Here is a 15827-nt window from a genome sequence, read left to right as displayed (position 1 = left end):
ATGCACCAAAAGGTTGCTGGTTGGATTCCTGGTGAGGGCACATACCCGGGTTTCAGGCTTGATCCCCAGTTGGGGGGGGCGGGTGCAGGAGGCAGCCTATCGGTGTTCTGCTATCACATTTCTCTCTCTCTCTCTCTCTCTCTCTCTCTCTCTCTCTCTCTCTCTCCCTCTTCCTCTAAAAATCAATTTTAAAAATCTTTTTTAAAAAAGAGAAAAAGCAGCTCCTTTCCCTCTCTGCGCACTTAGCCAAACCTGAAACGACTGTGAGTTTCCAGGAGCGAGTCACCATGAAGGCAGGTGAGGCCCCTGGGCCCGGGGGACCAGGCTGGCTGTTGGTGTCTCTCACTGCTGCACCCCAGCACCCGGCCCAACGGTCTCTGCATCAGCTCAGAGGCCTTAAGTGGCCACCCAGCAACTAAACAGCTTATCATCACTCAGCACCTTCTCCGCCAGGTGCCCTACGGGGGGGCCCACCCGGCCCGCGTTGCTCTCCGAGTCCAGCGCCCCAGCGGCGACGACGAAAGCGGAGCCACCCGTCCCAGCCGCCTCCGCACCTTGCGCTCGGTCCCCGCCCCTTCCCCAAAGCGGAAAGTCCCTGGGGGAGGCGACTGGGGCGTCCGGTGGAGAGGGCTGAGGGCTCGGCCTAACTCCCCTGAAACTGAGCGCCCCCCCGCCCCGAGCACCACCAACACACACACACACACACACACACACACACACACACACACACACACACACGCTGCAGAGTCCTCTGCAACTTTTATTATTGCGGTTGGAGAAGGTTCTGATCTGTCCCCTGTGAATGTATGAGCGGCCAGAGACAGGTATTCGCATTGGCCGTGGCACCGCAGCTGCCCAGTCCCCTGGTCTAGCAGAATATCATCAGTTCCGTCTTGGTGCAACCATCATTGCAGCACTTGTTGAGGAGGCTACCCCTGTCTGCTTCGTCTCCTTCTCGGGTGACCCGCAGAGATCCATAGGAATCCTGGGCGGGCTTGGTCAGGACCCGCCAGTCACTGGAGCCTGCCGCCTCTCCCAGCTGGCTGTGTGCATAGGGCTCAGTGTGTGGGAAGGCATCCCCTGCAAAAGATGAGAAGAGTTCATGCTTGGGGCCCAGCTTCTGTCACACTCAGAGTCCTGGCTCCTGCTTGGTCCAGCTGCTGTTCTGTTCTTGAGACATGGTCTCGTGGTTAAAGGTTTTGATTCCACTAAGGTTTAGGTTTCAGCTTTGATGGGTCTGATATTCAACCTCACTGAGCTTGACCTTCCTGTCATTTCTTTTCCCTTACTCTTTATTTATGGAGGACCTGGTGGTTAAGAACATGGGTTTGGCATTCAGACTGATTAAGCTTCAAACCAGTGTCTCAAAGTTATAATCCTGAGCAAGTGAATTTACTTCTTTGATCCTTAATGTCCTTTTCTGCAAAGTGAGGAACATAATAACTCTTAAGAATTTAGCATTTCATGGAGAGTGTATATATACCCATTAAAAAACACACAACACTTAGAACTGTGCCTGGCACATGATAAGCACTCAAAAGAGCCCTGAGCATTCATGGAGGACTGACTGTGTGCCAGGCATTGTTTTAAGGCAGTGGTTCTCCCTTTAATACAGTTCCTCATGTTGTGGTGACCCCCAACCATAAAATTATTTTCGTTGCTACTTCATAGCTGTAATTTTGCTACTGTTATGAATTGTAATGTAAATATCTGATATGCAGGATGTATTTTCGAAAGACTCCTGTGAAAGGTTCATTCCACCCCCAAAGGGTTCACGACCCACAGGTTGAGAACTGCTGTTTTTTTGTTTGTTTGTTTGTTTTAAAATATATTTTATTGATTTCTTACAGAGAGGAAGGGAGAGAGATAGAGAGTTAGAAACATCGGTGAAAGAGAAACATCGATCAGCTGCCTCCTGCACATCTCCCACTGGGGATGTGCCCGCAACCCAGGTACCCATGCCCTTGACCGGAATCGAACCTGGGACCCTTCAGTCCACAGACCGACGCTCTATCCACTGAGCCAAACCGGTTTCGGCAGAACCGCTGTTTTAAGGGCTTTTGTGGATAAACTGCTTTATTCCTCTCAATGACACCGCCATGAGGTGGGTGCTGTTGTTATGACCTCATTTCCCAGGGAACACCACTGAGGCCGATTTGGTGGAGTAACTGCACAAGAACACACAGCTACGGAATTGTAGAGCGGCAGTTTGAGCCGAGAGGGCATGTCTTCTAGGTCCACACTTACATTATCACCACCACCACCACCATCATCATCATCATGACCAACATCTATTTTTCTGCCAGGCCCCTGCCCTTCAGGAACCTGGACCCCTACCCCCTGACTGAGCCCAATCTGGCCTCCTGCTTTCCTTGGACTGTGTCCTTACCTGTTATGACTCAATTTTGCCACCAAGCAAACTTGTGAGATGCAGGGGCTGCCTTCCATTTGCAGATAAAGAGGATCAGAGAGGAAAAGCAACCTGCTGGGAGCGTCACCCACTAGGCGGCAAAATCTAGCCTTGGACACCCCACACCCCTCACACCACCTTCTCCAAGGGGTTGGAAAGTACTTCAGTGTCCCCCTGGAGTCCTGTAAGCAGCAGCCTTGCTCAGCGCAAGGCTGGGCACACAGCAGGTGCCCCAGAAATAGCATTCTGCCCTTGGTCCCTGAGCCAGTGGAGATGGCTCCACCCTCCAGTTTTGGCCAGGTGGTTCAACTTTGAGGATGCAAGTTGTGAGCAGGGACTCCCCTGCCCTGGTCCCTGGTCTCATCTTTGTCCCTGTCTCTAGGCCCATCCCATGTCCCATATCTCCCTTTCCTCCCTTCCACCTCCTCGCGCCTCACCCATAGCTTCCTGGGCCAGGTCGTCCGACCGCCTCTGTTGGACTTTTTCGCAGTTGCTGATAATTGTTTCGGCCAAGTCCAGGCCGCAAACCTTCACTTCGTCAGATTCTTCCTGGGATTCGGCTTCCAGCCACGGCCCCCCGACCAGCACCCACACGGCCAGCAGCAGCGGCAGTGGGTGCTTGGCCATGCTGGACGGGGAAACCAGAGACGTGAGAGTGGGCACAGCAAGGCAGGTTCCCAGTGGTCAGTGCCTCTGCTGCTTCCTGGCCCCCTATTTATATATCCAGCCCCTCCCACCTGCACACACACACACACACACACACACACACACACAAACATCTGTTGTGGAGGAACAAGTGACCTCCTTTATCTCTTCCAGCTGAGGTGAGGCGACCATGGCCTGCACACCCCGACCTTTCCCGTTTCCCGGACTAAGTAAGTGATAACCTTTCTCCGGGCATGGGGTGACACAGTTTGGCTCATTGTCATCTTCAACAGAGAGAAGCAAGAAGGCCGCCCTCCATTCAGCAGAGACCAGGAACCTAGAGCTTCACTAGACCAGGAGACAGGGGGCAGCTGAGAGGGTTAACTTGAAACACAGGCAGATGGGCCCGGGGTCCCATGGAAAACAAAGGCAGGTGGAACATAGGAAAGGGCAGACACGGACGTTTGAGCCGGCCTCATCACAGAAACCACCCAAGCAGAAATAATCAAATGTTTCTAGACCCAAAGCGGGAGGCATGGGAAAAGAAGGGAGGGCCTGCAGCAACAAGACATAGGAACACATAGAAACAGGGAAGGTTCAGGCCCCTTGCTGGGCAAGAACCACTGAGGGAATTAATCAGGGGACAATACAGACAGATATCGAAGCAGGTTTGGAGCTCATTCTTCTGCGTCATGAGACAGGACCCTGGGAAAAACCCTCCATTCGGGGTTCCAGTTATCAGCTTTGGGGGCTCGTCCAGGATCCAAGCTCTCCACATCACTGGTTAGCCTACAGACCCTATCGCTTCTTTTGATCTTTCCTTGGTAATTTTGGAGGCATTGCCGGGTGCCCACCAGCCACTTAATCAGGCAACCCTCTGTAGAGGGCATTTTTCTCTTTCACTTTCCAAATGCGGTTTCCAGCCTTTGGGCCATTTAAAAGTGGCCACGGGTCAGAACTGGTTGTCGGACCGAGTTAGAAAGCAATAGGCGTCCTTCCAGTTGCAGGACAGTCTGACCAGTGACTAATGAGGGCATGGGTTCCTACCAAGTCTCCGAAGGTCAAAGAGGCAAATTGCTCCCTCTGGTTCGAGAATTTCCAATGTCTTCATGTGAGTAAGGACCTCGCAGAGGAGTCTGGGGTTGAACCCTAAGACGTGCAGGGGCCTCACAGGAACTCCAGAATACAACTGTAATGGAACCCTGACCCATCCAGGGAGGACACATAAGAGCTGGTCACGCAGCGCTCCGGGTCCTCACGGCTGTTTTAGTCAGCCGGGGGGAGAAACGGAGACACATAAAAGGAGGGGAATGACCAGAGGTTTAACTGCCTCTGGGAGTTCCCTCCACAAACAGCACACTCGAGCCCACTACAGACAGCCCAACCCTGGCCTGTTCTCTTGTGAGGTTTTCTATTGCCGGAGATCTGCTCCAACTTTCCTGCCTTTCCCTCCTCCCGCCCGAGACTGGGGGCAGAGGGACGCTAAGTTCTCCAGATCATGGCCCAGGCTGGCTGACCTGCTGTCCTTGGTGACCCCTACCTCGGATGGACCCAGCCATGGGTGAGCAGAGGATCCCCCCTCCCCTCAATGCCTCCTTGCACCCGGCACCCACACACCTGATTTCTTCCAGCTCCTTGCAGTGGCCTTGTGGGGGTCAGAGGGTCTTCAGTAGAATGTAGGGGAGCCAAGGAGGGAATGCCCTTGCCTGCGGGGCACAGCTTACGTTTCCTGGTGTCCACACCACATCATGTGCTGGCGAGCATTGGAAGCTGGATGGGGAGGTAGGTCAGGGCATTTTCCATACGTTAGGGCAGTAGAGCACCAGACAGAATGGAGGAGGACTGAAGAGTTCAGATTTTTCAACAGTGCGCGAGGCCCTTCTGCAGGTGATAGTGTGCTCCCTTGTGGTTCCTAGGACCTTTGATCAAAGAGGCGAATTACTCCCTCTGGTTCGAGAATCTCGAATGTCCTTATGTGAGCAAATACCTGGTCATAAACTCTGGTCTGGCCATCTTTAAAACCACAAGTTTCTGGGAAAAACTTAGCCACGTGTGCAGATCAAATTAACTCATTGAAGCTTTGGTTGCTAGATCGCCTGCTTTTACCTTTGTTGCAAAGAGTCTGTAAAGTGGATTTGGAGCTGCCTTTGTGTCTTTTGCTTTGTTAAGAATAAAATATGTTCATAAGGGTCAATCTAAGGAAAGCTGGTTGTATGCTTTCCTTGGTTATTGAGGATTGAGGCTTCTAAGAATTATTAATTGGAAATTATATGATTTTGGTAATAAAAGGCATGGTGCATAGAGATGCATTTTGAAAACTAGTAATTTCTAAAATTTGTAAAAACATTTATAAAAATTATAAAAGTTTTATACGGAAAAATGTTAAAAGGGAATTAAAACAAAGCCGAACCCTGTGGGCAGTTTGCAGCCAGCTTATAACTAACAAACCATTACCCACCCCAGCCAAAGACACAAAGCAAATAGTTAAAGAAAAAAAAAACTCCCTACAGAAAGGGGGGAGGGAGGGAGAGGAAAGGTTAAAAAACAGGCGGGGGGGGGCGCATTTTACTCCCTAGGCAGTTTCAAGGCTTGGCAAGATAAAGTTGTCAGATGCTTCTCCTGATTCCTGAAAAGACTACAACAATATAACAGAGAATCTTAAGTACTGATCTGTGCCAGAATATTCAACAGAGCAGTTTTAAGACCTACAGACAGGAGGGTGTGTGATGCCTTGGACCCCCACCCAGCCTGCTCTTCGGATTGGCTGGGGGCCCGCCTATGTTTCATGAGCCAGATGTATAGGTTACATAAAAACACCAACGATGACAGATTGGCTGCCTCCTGCCCGCCCCCTCCTGTGGATTGAGCCTGCAACCCAGGAATGTGCCCTTGACTGGAATTGAACCTGGGACCCTTCAGTCCATCCCCAGGCTGACACTCTACTCACTGAGCAAAACCAGCCAGGGCCAATTACTGTTCTTAGTGTATTCATGCAAACACTCAGGCCAAGTTAAAACTAGTCTTAATGCAATAAATGAATTGGTCTTTAATAAGAGTAAGGCTGATTCTAGGGAGAAAAACTATATTTCAACAGACTCTATAATACACATTGTGAGTTGATTCCAATTAATTGTTTTGAACCTATGAATGAACTGAATCCTAAATTTGTCTAGTTTTCTTGGATGTTTATCTACAACTCTCCAGACTAATACTTACTTTAGTCCCATCCTTGGCTTGGAATCATTGAACACTAAAACACTTTTCCTTTCATTGGATCTCTTGTCACAATTCTTGTTGTTCAGTTTGTCTCCACCAGGTTGCAAGCCCTACTCGCACACAGGGAATACCACCTCTAAAGCCCATCGCCACCTCCTTCTGTGCCCAGGCCTCATTGTCCCTGTGACAGAGAACAAGGATTTCGTGGCTCTGAAGAAAAACGTCACCCCCTTTAATGTGGGATGTTTAGTCCCCTTCCAGTCTGTTAAAAAGAAAATTGGGTCTTTTATATACAATCTTTTGGTCAAATAAGTTTAACTACCTTCCCAGGGTGTGAATTTTAGGAATTAGACTTGTGGGGATCAGAGGAAGTCTTAGTCCTTACCAGATTTATGGGAGAGCCCAGAAGGAAGTGCCCTGCTCAGGAGGCACCGCATGCTCCTGATCCCTGCACCGCTCCATATGCAGGAGCGCATGTAGACCCTGGAGCGGAGGACTTTTTATTTTGTGCAAAAAAACAAGCAGAGCCGAGGACTGGAAGAGGAGGGCCGAAAGAGACTAAACCAAGCCCTCCAGCACGACGTGCAGTGCCCTCCGTGTTCCCAGGTAGGTCATGTGCCAGACCCCTGCGTTATCAAGGAGATCACCTCACCAATGGATGGAAAGTCCCAGTGACGGAGAACCTTTTGAGCTCGGCGTGTCAGCATTTTGAAAAACCCTAACTTAACTCTGGTGCCGTGTCACATATAGAAATTTTTTGATATTTGCAACCATAGTGAAACGAAGACTTATATTTTTGATATTTATTTTATATATTTAAATGCCATTTAACAAAGAAAAGTCAACCAAAAAATGAGTTCCCGTATCACCTCTGACACGCGTGTCATAGGTTCACCATCACTATCCTAGTCTGAACTAAAGTAGGGTTCCACCCTTCCCATATAAGTCCCCCATTACTGACAGACTGGGGAGACCAGGATAAAGAAGATAGACCTTATGATAGTGAGGGCATACATAGGAATAAGACTGGAGCTGTTTGTACTCTTCCTGGAGCTCAGGGTGGTGGCCCCCCAGAGTTCTGGGTACTGGCCAAACTCTCCCAGCCCTCGGCCTACAGTCACTTCCTTTTAAACTCCCCTAGGAAACTTGATGGGTACTTCAAAAACATTAGAACCATCTCCCACACTTGCAATCAGGGACTCAGGTTAGTACAGGCTTCCCCAAATCTGGAGCAGGATGGGTTCCTGGTAGGCCACGCTGTTAAGTGTGCGCAGGCCAGGAGGTCAGTTCTGTTAGGGGACGCACACTACCAGGTTTTCTCACCCTAGATCTCCCCTTTAAGTATGACTAAGTCTGGCAGGTCCTCTTTTGTGGTCACACACAAAGAGGCACTCACCTCACACCCCTTACCTAGGAGGAGGATGCCCCAAACAGAGAAGGGAAGATCACAGAGGATGTTGGCTATCCTTTTGTGTGTTTTCTTGCAGATGAGAAGGGCTTCAGCCACACCCCGTGCAGATAGCCCTTGGGGCTGTATTCTTAAACACTGGGGTGCATTTGATCCTCAGACCCTTGGGAAAAAATGCCTAATTTTCTTTTGTACCCAGGCCTGGCCTCAATATCAACAGGCAAATAGGGAGTCATGGCCCCCAGAGGAAAGTATTAACTACAATACCATCTTGCAATTAAATCTTTTCTATATGAAGGAAGGGAAGTATGGAGTGCGGCTGCAGTGTTTTGGACAGGTTCAAGCCTCGGACTAATGAGAGGGCACAATCCTCTTGTGGCCACGTGCAAGTCCCAGCTTGAGGGCAGAGCCTTCCCAGCACAATGATAGCCAACAGCTATAGCTGTAAGCTTGAGCCTGTTGTCCGAACATGTGGCCCCACGTGCCTGTGTGATAGAGTTCAGGTGCATGTAGTTGAGTAGGGTTGACAATGCTGTAAACATCTTGATCACGCCCCTACTAGCCTTGTGGCATCTGCTATAAAATAAAGACACAACTTGTGGGCGCTGGCGCTGTCTCCTCATCAGGGAGACAGCGTCCCACTGAGTCCCACCCAGCTTTCATTCTCTTGTCTGTCTTTTCTTAATCCTTTCATCACCGCCACTCAGGATCACCCTTGGCTGTGCTGGCATGGCACTGGGAAGTAGTTTAAGCTGTCATACATCCAGGCTTTCTTTACTTTAAGAAACAATAAAAAAATTATGTCAGAAATGCAAAATGGAACCCTAGCTCTTGACAGCCTTGACCCAACACAATACCAGAGAGTCAAAAAACCCTAAGAAGGTGACGGGGCCTAGTGGCCCACAGAATACATCTAAGCCATTTTGTCCTCCTTATAATGCAAGACCCCTGGAAGGACAAGTCACCCCAAACCCAAGGGGATTCAGCCACCCAGGCCCCAATACCATCTGCCCTCTCCAGGCAATGGCAGGGGGATAGTTTTGATCCACCCTGGTTCAGGTATCATTTCCATACTGGACTGAAAACAAACTAAAGAAATAATCCCATCCCTAAGAAGCTGGTTGGCCCCTCTTCTCAGCTGTTTGTTTAACTATTTTTATTGCTTATTTTGGCTGTTGCTTATTATACCTCCTAATACACTTTGTTCCTTCTCACATAGAGGCTATAAAACACCAAATGCAGCCCCAGATGGAGATAACTGCTTTTTACCATGGACCCCTGGACCAGCCTCCTCCAATGGGATCTGACAACTGCTCCCCTACAACGCCCACTGTCAGCAGGAAGCACCCAGAGTGGTCATCGCTCCTGCTCCCAACAGCAATTGGGGTTTCCATTATTGGAGGGAGGACAGAGAGTATTAACTTGAAATGCAGGCAGATAGGGCAGGGGTCCGGTGGGAAACAAAGGCAGGTAGAACATAGGCAGGGGCAGACACAGCAGTTTGAGCCAGCCTGACCACAGGAACCAACCAAGCAGAAATAAGGAAATGTTTCTCAAATAAAATGCTTAGAAACAGGTAAAGTTCAGTATAGGAGCAGAGAAAGAACACGTAGAAATATGGAAAGTTCAAGTCTGTTGCTGGCCAAAAATAATTGAGGGAATTAATCAGGTGACAACACAGATATAGAAGCAGCTTTGCAGCAAATATATACCCTGGATGACAAGGCTGTAGGGGCCGCCCATTATTGCCCCCGCCCCCCCCCCCACCCTCCTCCGTGTGGAGGGTCTGAATCTGCTTGTAATAAAGTTTTCACACTTTTGCTTAAATCATCTTGTCCGTGGGGCTCATTCTCCTGCATATTGAGACAGGACCCTGGGAAAAACCCTCGGCTCACCATTCTGGTTATCACAGCCACACCCCTCCCCTCAGAGGGCTGGGGTCCTGGCCCTCCTCTATAATAACAACAAGGACAGTGAGCCCTTACACAGCTTGGGCTTGGGAGTAAGCACTGCTGCAAAGATTTTATATTTGTGTGATCTGTTTCATTCTCCTGGCCGCCTAGGATAATGGTTCCAAATATGAGCAAGCCTCAGAACCTCCTGAAGGACTTGTTAAGACCCAGATCGCTGGGCCCACATGCAGAGCGTCTGAGAATCTGCACGTGCAACAGACGTCCAGGCCATGCCAATGCTGCTGGTCCAGAAACCACTTTGAGAGCCACTGGCCTAAAGCAGGACTAAGATCATCCGCACATGCAGACGAGGAAACCGAGGCACAGAGTGGTGACATAAGATGCCCCAAATCATCTTGTAAGTGGGGGTGGGGTGGAAATGGAAACAGAGCCATTTGGTTCCAGAATCCATGTTCCCCAAGGGAATATTTTAAAAGATTAAAAAAATATACATGCGGGTAGAGTTTCAGTTTTGCATGATGAAAACAGTTCTGGAGATGGATGGTGGTGAATGTTGCACAATAATGTGAATAATGTTAATGACACTGAACTGAGCACAGATAAATGGTTGAGATGGTAAAATTGATATTCTATGTATATTTTTCATAATTAAAAACAGTAAACAATAGTAATTAAAATGTTAATTAATACCATATACGCAGAGGAGCTGTGATGTGCTGGAAAAATGTTTAACAATGGGCTCTCCAGAAAAAGATTATTTGTAGCAGTTGTCTGTTTCTGCCCAATTTCAAGCTACCAATGTGATGTCACTGTGATGCCCCCCAGTTCCTGGAAAGTGGAAATTCGTCCTCACAAATCAGTGCAGCTGGTCCCAGGATACCACTGAGAGACACAGCTCAGACATGTGTCATCGTCACTCAGATCAGGAAATAGGATGTGCCAGCATCACAGATGTCCACCTCCTCACCCCACATCCTCCTTGATCACAATCCCTTGCTTCCCTCAGAGGTCACCGCCATCCTGACTTTAGCTATCATCATTTCTCTGTTTTTCATTACAGTTTTAACACCAACAGGTTACTCTCCAAAAGATAGCCGAGTCTGTCTCCCTCCTTTTCTTTTTCTCTTCTTTTTGCACCTGAGCAAATTTAACTTTTCATTGCACATACAGAAAAGTGCCCATATTGTAAGTGGACACTTGGAAGAATTTTCACAAATGGCACACATTTCTGTAAGCACCACTCAAGGCCAGAAAGGAAACACTCTCAGGCTCCACCCAGAACAGGGCGATGGGGGGAGGAGTACGGAGGAATTGGAGGACCTATGTTAAAACTGTCATAAAACACCAACCATAGCCTGGCTGGCGTGTCTCAGTGGTTGAGCATCTCCCTATGAAGTGGGAGGTCATGGTTCGATTGCCAGTCAGGGCACATGCCCAGGTGGCATGCTTAATCCCGAGGGTGGGGCTTGCAGGAGGCAACCAATCAATGATTCTCTCTCATCATTGATGTTTCTATCTCTCTCTCCCTTCCTCTCTGAAATTAAAAAAAAATACAAAAAAATTGATAAATACTTTGGTTAAGATACTTTGAAGCCCTGCAAAGGTCCTGTTTCCAATTAAAGTTCACCCATTGCTTTTCTGTTCATTGGTGGATGGAAATTATTACTATGATGTTTGTTTCCTAATTTTCCTTTATCTCATTTCTTCTATATTTACTATTATTTATTACTAGCGGCCTGGTGCACAAAATTTGTGCACAGGTGTGTGTGTGTGTGTGTGTGTGTGTGTGTGTGTCCCTCAGCCCAGCCTGCACCCTCTCCAGTTTGGCATCCCTCTCACAATCCAGGACTGCTGGCACCCAACCAACTGCCTGTCTGCCTGATCACCCCCTAACGACTCCCCTGCTGGACTGATTGTCCCTAACTGCCCTTCCCTGCCAGTCTGGTCAGCCGCAACTGCCCTCCCCTGCCGGCCATCTTGTGGCGGACATCTTGTGTCCACATGTGAGTGGCCATCTTGTGTGTTGGCATGATGGTCAATTTGCATATTACCTCTTTATTAGATAGTATTTGGAATTCTTCTGGAAGGAAGAGTTGTCTCTATTGATTTGCTTATTCAATCTTTTCTTTATACCCATATGGATTCGTGAACAGTTATCTTACCGTAATCTTGGGGTTAGAATCCATACTATTGTTACTTATTTTGTTGCCCACATTGTTCCAGCTTTGGCCACTGAGAGCTTTCAGTTGGCCATGTATAAGCATTTTATTTCATGCACTATTCTTTTTTCTTTTTTTTATTGATTTTTTTACAGAGAGGGAAAGAGAGAGAGAGTTAGAAACATCGATGAGAGAGAAACATTGATCAGCTGCAACCTGCACATCTCCTACTAGGGATGTTCCCGCAACCAAGGTACATGCCCTTGACCAGAATCGAACCTGGGGCCTTTCAGTCCGCAGGCCTACGCTCTATCCACTAAGCCAAACCAGTTTCAGCTCAGGCACTATTCTTTTGATATGACTCCATTTGTTTGTTTTTCTTACTTTCTGGCGCCACAAAATGTTCTAAGCTCATCTTGTGTTTTCCCCACCCCAGTTCTAGAATCAACCAAGGAGCCTGGGTTCCCTTTTCTGCAGAAGGGCATTGGGAAACCAAGGTCTGGGTGCTGGGTGTGCTCATTGCTGCTGGGGATGGGGGCATTGCTTCTAAGCCCTCTCAGCTGATAGCATTTTTTAAAAAAATCCTCACCCCAAAACAACAATGAGGTATCATCTCACACCTGTCAGAATGGCTATCATCAACAAATGACAAGTGCTGGAGAGGATGCAGAGAAAAAGGAACACTCGTGCACTGCTGGTGGGAATGCAAACTGGTGCAGCCACTATGGAAGACAGCATGGAGTTTCCTCAAAGTTAAAAAAGGAACTCCCATTTGATCCAGTGATCCCACGTCAAGGAATATACCCCAAGAAACCAGAAATACCAATCAGAAAGGATATATGCATCCCTATGTTCATAGCAGCACAATTTACCATAGCTAAGATTTGGAAACAGCCTAAGTTCCCATCAGCAGATGAATGGATTAGAAAACTGTGGTACATCTACACAATGGAATACTATGCTGCTGTAAAAAAGAAGGAATTCTTACCATTTGCAACAGCATGGATGGAACTGGAGAGCATTACGCTAAGTGAAATAAGCCAGTCAATGAAAGAAAAATACCACATGATCTCACTCATTTATGGATAATAAAGATCATTATAAACTGATGAACAAAAATAGGTACAGAGGCAGAGAAGACTGTCAAACTACAGTGGGAAGCCTGGGGAGGGTTGAGGGGGGTGGGGTGGTAAGAGATCAACGGAAGGACCTGTATGCATGCATATAAGTATAACCAATGGACACAAGACACTGGGGGGTAGGGAAGGCCGGGGGAATGTCAAGGGGGGAAAAAAAGTAGACATATGTAATACTCTGTAATAATTTCAATTTAAAAATTTGATTAAAAAAATCCTCACCCAAGGGTATATTTATTGATTTTAGAGAGAGGAAGGAAGAGAGAGAGAAACATGGATGTAAGAAATTATTGATTGGTTGCCTCCTGTATGTGACCCAACCGGGAATCAAACCCACAACCTTTTGGTGAATGGGACAATGTTCCAACCAACCAAGCCACCTGACCAGGGCACTTATTTTTTTTACATATTGAGGTAAAATTCATATAACATAAAATGAACCATTTTAAACATTACAAATGCATTGCTGGCACACACATTCAGAGCAGAAGTATTCAAAACAGCCAAAAGCAGAAACAAACCAAATGTCCATCACCAGATGAAACAAATGTGGCCCATCCTGTTAGGTGTCTTGGGCCGGTGATGCGGGCTGTGAAAGAATTAACAAATGAGAGAAGAGATAGATGATAGATAGATAGATAGATAGATAGATAGATAGATAGATAGATAGATAGATGAGATACTGGTAAATATTGAGAGAGAGAGAGAGAGAGAGAGAGAGAGAGAGAGAGAGAGAGAGACTTTATTTTACTTTCCCTGAAGGGAAAGGGCCTGTGCATTGCTAATTAATACAAAAGGCCAAAAACACAACATCTTCTCCAGCCTTTAAAGCCTTCCTGCTGTTGCTAGGTGACAAGGAAGGGAGGGGTGTTTTTAGGCTGGAGTTGGGCACACATCAGTGGAGCTGTCGTTGAAAAGTGAGTTAGTTCTTCAGGAGACAATCCAGGCAGATGTCTTAAGGAGGTGTCTTGTCAGTATTTTTCCAAAGCCTGTAAAACATTCTTAGAGAAAAAGTTATGAAGAGTTCAAAAGAGGCTTGTTTGAAGAGGAGCAGGGAAGGGAACTTTCTACTAATTATGCCTGGGTTGTAAACCAGCAGGGAGGAGGTATTGGAAGAATGTAGCCTTGACAGTAACTTATTTTGTTTTGCAGTTTGAGCAGAGGGGCTGTTTCAACCAGAGGAGCTAACCATCTTGGGGTTTAATTACCAGGTACTTCTCATAAATTGTGGAAGGCTACAGCAAAGAAAAAGAAAGGCCTTTTTTTTTTTTCCATTTGAACACATCCATACAATGGACTATTACTCAGCCATAAAAAGGAAAGAAGTTCTGATACATGCTACTATAAGGATGCATCTCAAAAAACACGATGCTGAGTGAGAGAAGCCAGACACAAAAGGGCACATATTGTATGCTTGCATTGATATGAAATGTCCAGAATCAGCAAATCCACAAAGACAGAAAGGCCAGTGGTTGCCAAGTTTGGGAGGAGGGAGGAATTGCCACTGAGTATCCTTTTGATGAAAATGTTTTGGAACTAAACAGAGGTGATGGTTGTATAGCATTGTGAATTGTGAATTTTAACCTGGTTAACTTTAGTTATATAAATCTCACCTCAATATTTAAAAACCAATGATGATGATGGGCGGAGTTGGGTTTGAATCCCATCTCTATTTCCTGCTGTGTGACCTTGGGCAACTCAACCTCTCGTGCCTTGGTTTGCCTCCTTATAAAACAGGGAGGAGTCAATGAGTTTGTCAAATTTGTAAAACAGTCCGTGGCATGCAGTAAGTGCTGGTTAAATGTTATTTGTACTTGACACACGCCCTATGGGTTTGAACTTTATTCCTTTGTCCTTTTCTTCATGACAAACTCCTGGCCTTGATTTCCCCCTGTGGATGTCTCTGGCCAAGGGCATGGCTTCAGAAGGCAGGAGTCGTATCTGATTGTACTGTTGGAAAGGTCTGATGAATAATACGCTCTGCCCTCTGCCACTTCTCCCAGCAACTCTCCAGGCATGCACCCTTCCTTTCTTTCCTCCACACCCCCAGTGCCTGGCCCAGCGGCTGGCGAAGAACAGACGTGCCAGGAAATTTTGCTGCCTGGCTGTCCAACTTTGGCCCAGAACCAGGAACCTGTTTTGTGCCTCGCACAGCTAGGTTTGAATCCTGATTCCCGTGTGACCTTGAGCAAGATGCCGCACCCCAAATGTCCATCAACAAAGGGATGGATGACTAAAATGTGGCCCATCCATACAAGGGAATATGACTCAGCCATAAAGAGGAAGGAAGATCTGATATTGCTACAAGGTGATGAACCCTGAAAAGACTATGCTCAGAGAAAGAAGCCAGACACTGAAGACACAATGTGGACGAGCCCATTGATATGAAATGTCCAGAACCCACAAACCCACAGAGATAGAAAGCAGACTGGTGGCTGCCAGGGCCTGGAGGGGGATGGGGAGGGACTGCTATTGGGAATTGAACTTCCTTTGGGGGTGACGGAAATGTGTGGGAACTAGATTGAGATGGTGGTAGCACAACATTGTGAACATACCAAAGCCACGGAATTGTTCACTTTAAAACGGTAAATTTTATGTTCTTTGAATTTCACCTCATTATAAAAAGGGAAGAACTTTCTCTGACTCCCCCAACCTCTACCAATGAAAATTAGGTCCCACTTCTGGAGATGGCTGGTGGTGATGTTTACACAGCAAGGTGAATGTACTTAATGCCACTGACCTGTACAATTAAAAATAGTTGAGCCCTAGCCAGTTTGCTCATTGGATAGAGCATTGGCCTGCAGACGCAAGGGTCCCAGGTTCAATTCTGGGCAAGGGCACATGCCTGGGTTGTGGGCTCGATCCCCTGTAGGGGGCATGCAGGAGGCAGTCAATAAGTGATTCTCTCTCATCATTGATGTTTCCATCTCTCTCTTCCTC

General features: G+C 47.3%; 1 protein-coding gene across 1 annotated transcript; it reads right to left on the bottom strand.

Moving 5' to 3' along the window:
* Positions 1 to 781: 781 nt before the first annotated feature.
* On the bottom strand, positions 782 to 3111 carry LOC132234155 (relaxin-3-like). The gene is made up of 2 exons (XM_059695200.1): positions 2848 to 3111; positions 782 to 1080 (listed from the first exon to the last, which is right to left on the bottom strand). The coding sequence occupies exons 1-2, from the start codon at positions 3035 to 3037 to the stop codon at positions 869 to 871; spliced, it is 402 nt and encodes a 133-aa protein (XP_059551183.1). The 5' UTR covers positions 3038 to 3111; the 3' UTR covers positions 782 to 868.
* Between the last annotated feature and the right edge of the window lie 12716 nt (positions 3112 to 15827).

This window comes from Myotis daubentonii, chromosome 5 (genome assembly GCF_963259705.1).
Source record: "Myotis daubentonii chromosome 5, mMyoDau2.1, whole genome shotgun sequence".
NCBI classification, from domain to species: domain Eukaryota; kingdom Metazoa; phylum Chordata; class Mammalia; order Chiroptera; family Vespertilionidae; genus Myotis; species Myotis daubentonii.
Note: the sequence above shows the minus strand (reverse complement) of the source record. Positions and strands in the feature narration are given on the sequence as shown.

Excerpts from the sequence above, each read along its gene's own strand:
- LOC132234155 (XM_059695200.1), bottom strand. The coding sequence starts at position 3,037 with ATGGCCAAGCACCCACTGCCGCTGCTGCTGGCCGTGTGGGTGCTGGTC. Across the intron at positions 1,081-2,847 it reads CCTGGCCCAGGAAGCTATGG|GGGATGCCTTCCCACACACT; the intron begins GTGAGGCGCGAG and ends CATCTTTTGCAG.